General features: G+C 32.0%; 2 protein-coding genes across 3 annotated transcripts in view; one reads left to right on the forward strand and one right to left on the reverse strand.

Moving 5' to 3' along the window:
• The window catches only part of LOC145306160 (uncharacterized), a 287,293-nt gene that overhangs the window by 58,246 nt on the left and 222,551 nt on the right, over window positions 1-6,496 (forward strand). The gene's annotated exons all lie outside the window — the stretch shown is intronic.
• The window catches only part of LOC145306158 (uncharacterized), a 72,406-nt gene continuing 70,215 nt past the window's right edge, over window positions 4,306-6,496 (reverse strand). The window contains exons 9-11 of one of the 2 annotated variants that reach the window (XM_080148136.1): window positions 6,206-6,313; window positions 5,470-5,560; window positions 4,306-4,996 (exon numbers count right to left, since the gene is read on the reverse strand). In XM_080148136.1, the coding sequence (XP_080004262.1) occupies window positions 4,853-4,996; window positions 5,470-5,560; window positions 6,206-6,313 (343 nt within the window). In that variant the 3' untranslated portion in view covers window positions 4,306-4,852. Of the gene's footprint in view, window positions 5,021-5,469; window positions 5,561-6,205; window positions 6,314-6,496 lie in introns of both variants that reach the window. The other variant, XM_080148137.1, reaches the window with a different exon arrangement.

The following is a 6,496-nucleotide window of genomic DNA, read 5'->3' on the forward strand; positions in this document are numbered from 1 at the left end:
TAATTATGGTTTTATTTGTTTGAGAGAATGATTCTTAGGACAACAAGGTAAACTTGTTTTTGTTGAAAATTTTAGAAAAAATACATCAAAAAAAACTGACTTTCAAATAATGATTACATAAATGCCACACTTTACATATTGTACCTAACTGTTACAGGAATCATCATACAATATTTGAACATGCTTTAATAAGAGATACTTAAGCTATCTACCCCTAGAAGGGTGTATCCACCCCCCCCCCTCTTCTGATTGTAGCAAGTTCAAAAACAATAATTCGAAAACTTTAAATTATCTTAAGTCAAAATCACTACAAGTTTATCTATAATGATGTCTGTCCGTCCGTCTGTAGCTTAAATACAAAAATTAAAATATTTCACACAAAAAATAAACATAAGTGTATCTACTTCAAAACTAATACTGCACTGTAATAGGTATACATAAGTATATCTATTACAAAATTAATAATGTACTATAATAGATATTTCAAACTAGAAAGAAAGAATATAATCACACCTCTGTTGAATAAGATATTTGTTTAAACCTAGAAAACTTAGAATAAATTAAGAAAAACACAAAAATAAACAAAAGTATATCTATTACAAATAATACTGTAATATAATAGATATTTTTAACTAGAAAGAAATAATATAATCACATCTCTGTCCAATAAAATATTTGTTTAAACCTAGAAAACTTTAAAGAAATTAAGAAAAACACAAAAATAAACAAAAGTATATCTATTACAAAACTACTATTGTACTATAATAGGTATTTAAAACTAAAAAGAAAGAATATAATCACACCTCTGTCGAATAAAATTTTTGTTAAAACCTAGACTGCTTTTAAGAAATTTGAGGGAAAAAAAAGTATATCCATTACAAACTACTGTAGTACTATAATAGATAGTTTAAACTAGAGAGAAAGAATATAATCACACCTTTGTCAAGTAAAATATTTGTTTAATATTATCACATAAAAATTTGTTATTAAAATTGACATGTTTAAAATGGATGTATGGACATTCTGGTATTGATTATAGAGTCACAACACTTTTTTAATTGTATTTAACTACTACAGGAATCACCATGCATTGAAATCGATAAGACAACTCTAACATGCCTAAATTAACAAAAAGAGCTATCTTTTCCGGACAGACAGATGTATGGTTGAACGGACAGACCCTAATTATAGAAAAGCTTTGCTTTTATAATAACTACAAAAATTAATTGTTAACAATCCTTTTGTTGTTTACAGATTTTGTAACTTAAAATTAGCTCGCGCAGAGTGTATGTGTATGTGTGTGCGTGTGTAAGTGTGTGTGTGTGTGAGTGTATGTGTTTCTGTGTGTGTGTAAGCTCTAAATGAGCTTCTGAAATTCTTGTGAAAGCCAGGCCTCGCCTGAATATCATCAGGGATCTACAGGGATAAGACAATGGCCAGTAAATTGATGTGCATATCCAAAGATGATTAACAAAATTACACTTTCTGTAGATTACAATTAGTGGTTGAAACGTTTGGACACTTAACTTCATGAACCGAACATTAAAATTCATTAAAATTCAATGAAAATACCTAAGTTGTTAAGCAAACGATTAAGCAAGCGTTATTATAAAACCTCAGGGACTAGTGTAATAAACAGCCCAATGTCTAATCCCTTCCTGTCTAACATATAATGCAATACATATGCATACAGCAGGGAGGGAGGGGATATTGGACTGTTAATAACACTAGTTTCCAAAGTTTATAAACACGTTCTCTCATTCGTTACCTCAAAAACTTTTGGGTACTTTTAAAAAGTGTAAAAGCATTTCAACCACAAGTTTTATTCTACAGAAGGGATACTTTTTACCATACTTGGAGATGTACATCAATTTATCGTCAATTGTCTTATCCCTTAAGATCCCTGGAGAGTAAGACAATGTCATTAGGGAAGAAAATGACATAAGCAAGGGGGAAAAGTTCACAAAAAATGTACATTTCAAACGTAAAAATAAAATGCATTTGCCATTAGGTGGGGAATGGATGAAAATCTTACCATAAATAAATAGCCTAGAGCCATGCCGTTAGTATTATGCATATTTCCTATCAGGTACGACCTTAACGGTCCGGCGGTTAGCGATATTTTTATAATGGACGGATGGAAAGATAGGCATCGTTCTACATTGTTTTAAAATAAATATTAATCTGTTTTTTCTCGTCATTTTGGAGGGTCGATTTTTCTCGTAATGTTTGTAACTTATAGAAAGCTTCACTGTAAGCAAGTTCCTGTGTTAAAGACAGACGAACTTTCTGTTACTTCATATAATTACTCACGTCTATGCCCCATAGAGGCTTCAAGGGGCACTTAAGGGGGGGGGGAGAGTCGCTTCTAACCACTTCTGTAAACAAATATTTTTGGGGGGGAGGGGGAATGGAATAATTTTTTTAGTAGTGAATATAAAAGAATTATAAACCTTCCCAGGACCAATGAGAAGCTATCCTGTAAAGGAGAACCAAATCGGTTCAGTGGATAGCGAGATCCTTCGCTACAGACAAAAAAATCTTACTACTTTATAGAATAGAAAAAACAATATTTTGGGGGTTTTATATATATGTATTTATTCAATATGAAGCTTGTGAAGCTTCCCCAAAATGGAAAACTCAATCGGATCAGTGGTTATTGAGATCTTAAGCTGCAGACAAAAAAAACTTACTACCACTATAGAATAACAAGGATGACAACATCCATAAAAGCAAAGCTCTGAAACGGTATGCCAGACACACATTAACTCTTGTAGATTGTCACAACTAATATACAAAATACAAATATATATAAGAATTGACAAAATTATACGTTACAAAACTTCTTAAATACAGAATTCTGTTTAAGAACATACTTACATTTTTAGGAGTTGATTATAGAGTTGCTTCGCTCATAATATTGTTCCTTATTGTAACAGGAATCAGTACTCCAAAATCAGATCAATCAGATAGATAAATTAATGTAAAAAAGTTATAAAAACTGCTTGTTTTAAATGGACGTACGGACTTTCTGGTAACGATAATAGAGTTGCTATGATTTTAAAGTTGTACCTAATTGTTATAGGAATCAGCATGGAAAGTTTAAAATCGATAGGACAATTCTATTGTTTAAATTAACGAAAAAAGTTAACCGTTATGGACGGACAGACCGAACATAATCATAGAAAAGCTTCGGTTTTAAAAATAAATATTTTTGGGGTTTTATATATATTTATTCAATATGAACAACCTGGGGGCGCAGCATATTTTAACATAAAACTTTTGATACACACTGTGTCAGGATTATTAAGGGATAAGACAATGGACGATAAATTTTATATATATATTAGGGTGGGTTCATATCAGAATTAGACAAAGCGGGGATATGCAACAGATAAAATTAACCTTAAAAACATTTCTGACCGAAAAAGAATTTTAAAAAATTGAGTTTTAGAACACGACCACTTAAAAATATAATTCATTACTTATTAGTATGCAAAGACGACATTCAAAAAAATTTTGAATAAGAACTATGGCTTCATGGTGCTCCCTGGAAAGGCCTTGAGGAGCTGAATCAGGAACTTTTGTCCGTTTCAAAATATCTTGTTCCTAGCCTTAGAAATCACTAAAAAACCAAAAATTTTTAAGGTTTATTGAGAATTGTCCAATTTGTAGAGGTTTTTTAGATTTTCTCAGGCTAGGAACGAGATTTTTTTAAACGGACAAAAGTTCCTGACTCAGCTCCTCAAGGCATTTCCAGGGAGCACCATGAAGCCATAGTTCTGATTCAATAAATTTTTGACTCCCATTTACAAATAGCTATACAATTGAATGTCTGGTCATCAGCGGTTTTAAGACTTAGGATAAATTTTAAATCATCCAGAGGTGTATTATATCTATATAAATTGAGTGCAGATCCCCGCTTTGGCCTCAGAAAAAAAATGTCCAAAATCGACCCACCCTAATATATATCCCCAATGATGATAAACAAAATAACCCCATCTGTATTGTTAAAAATAATAAAATATAAATATAAAAGTACCAAAATTTTTTAGCCCTAAAATATTACAAAACTTTGGATACCAGTGTATTTTTTATTTTCCACTGTCCCCTCCCTCCCTGGTTAAGAAACATATAATTCATAACAAGTTAGGATTCTTTCTTTAAAAACTGCATTTTTATATATGTTGATAATTTACAGTCCAATGTCCCCTCCCCCCCCTTATTTTTCTGTAAGGTTAATAATTTTCAGTCCAATGTCCCCTCCCTCCCTTATTATTAAGACGAAAATAGCATAAAATGTCTTATTATCAACATGTAAAAAAATACAATTTTTGCAGAAAAAAAATCCTTTAAAATCCTTAATATCTAATTATATAAATAAGTATACACCTGTATTATCAAATATTTATAAAAAAAATCACATTTAAAGCAAGTTTTAGCATCAAATGGCCAAAAAATGTTTATTTTCATAAACCATTAATAATATTAAACTGTAAGCAAAAAAATAAATAAGCAAAAAAAGGCGTTAGGATAATTTTTCACAAGCAGCAGACAAAAAATATCACATGAGTCTACCATGAAAGCAAATTTTGGCGCGAAAATAAAAAAAAATGGCGGAAAACTATATTTGAGCGGGAAATTTGTTGAAAGCACAAAAGTTGAAGCAGCTTATAGTGCCTAATAAAAAATGGCGTCATACAATAAAAATGATTAATGATAGGCCAGTAAACATTTTACTATTGGTTAATAACAATTTATACTCGCCCTATCATTGGTCATTTGTATTTTATGACGTCATTTTTTAATTAGGCACTATAAGTTAATTCTAAAATTTTGGCGGATTTATTTTTCATTTGCACTGGCTGAAGGCTGGCTTGCTGTCTGGTTGTTGGTCTTCCTTGTCTTCAGTCATGTCGTTGTCCGGATCTTGTTCATCTGCGCTGTCGTCATTGGAAGCTTCATTTTGGTCATTATTGTTGTTATTGGGTGTGTCCTTGAAACAGTTAAAAGTTCAGCACTGAATAGCAATATAGTTAGAATTCATTATTACCCAAAAAAATTCTTAGTAATAAAAAGCGGTTACGCCCCTAGAGGCATTAAGGGGCACGAAAAATGTTTTGTTATGAGAGGATAAACTGTAAAGGAGAACCATAAAGGTTCACCGATTAGCGAGATCCTTCAGTACAGACAAAAACATAGATATCATGTTATTTTTTTATAATGATAAATAATACCTGAGAAAAACCGATAACATACTGCGAGAAGCCTAAAATGTCACGTGTGACGTCATAAAAATACACCTAGAAAGGAAGGATGAGAGGAGAAGTAGGAAAGGAAACCCCCCCAAAAATATAGATTTTTATGACGTAACACGTGATATTTTAGGCTTTCTCCATACTTCCTCATACAAATAAATATCAATAAATTGCCTGTTTATTGGCCAAGACATGCCGTTACCGCCGTTACCTGTGGCCTAGGCCTTGGTGCAAAGGGGTTGAACAGCGGTTTCTTGGGCCGGTTGGTTGTAGGTGTCACTGGGCGTAGAAAGCTAGGACGGCTGTTCATACAGGAAGAATGGAGTTGCAGCTTTGAATTTATAACAATAAAAACTTCCCTATGTAGCTATTTTTAAAGCTAAAGCTTTTCTATTATTAGATTCGGTCCGTGCTTCCGCCTGTCCGTCCCGCTGGAACAGATACCTTTTTTCGTTAATTTAGGCATGTTAAGATTGTCATATCGCTTTCAAACTTTGCATGGTGTTTACTGTAGTAGTTAAGTATGATTTAACAAGTGTAGCAACTCTATAATCGTTTCAAGAATGTCTGTATGTCCATATTGAACATTGAACACAAATTTAACTTTTTAACAATAAACTTTTATGTGATACAATTATCCGATTGATCTGATTTTTGAAATACTGTTTCATAAGAAAACAAAGTACAATGTTATAAGCAAAGCATCCTAATTACCAATACCTAAAGATATAAACCTTAACCTGTATTTTTTCAACAATTTCACTTACAATTTTGTTTTGAATTTATATATTTATATTCTGATTATTCAGTCATGTCACTCTTTAAGTAACAAAGTTCGTTGTCCTATCGTTTCAGAGCAATACTTTGTTATTCAATTTAAATATCTAAGACATCCTTTTTATATTTATAAAACTTTGGGTACCAGTCTAATCTAAAGCTGCAAATGCCTGGGTTTAGAAGAATCCTCAGCTTCGCCGCTATCCTCTACATTATTGTTATCATTCTTGTCATTGTTATCACCACTGCTACTAGCTGGCGAAGAGCTGGGTTTTGCACTTAAATACAGGAATGTACATTGTATATTTAGTATATCCATCTGTCTAATTGTTCGTCCATCGGTCTATCTGTCTGTATATCTGTCTATCTATCTATCTGTAAATCTGTCTGTCTAGCTGTTTGTCTATATGTATGTCTATTTGTCTGTCTATCTGTCTGTCTATTTGTTTGTCTATCTGTCT

The sequence above is a fragment of the Acartia tonsa genome, chromosome 14 (genome assembly GCF_053477335.1).
Source record: "Acartia tonsa isolate MP-2025a chromosome 14, ASM5347733v1, whole genome shotgun sequence".
NCBI classification, from domain to species: domain Eukaryota; kingdom Metazoa; phylum Arthropoda; class Copepoda; order Calanoida; family Acartiidae; genus Acartia; species Acartia tonsa.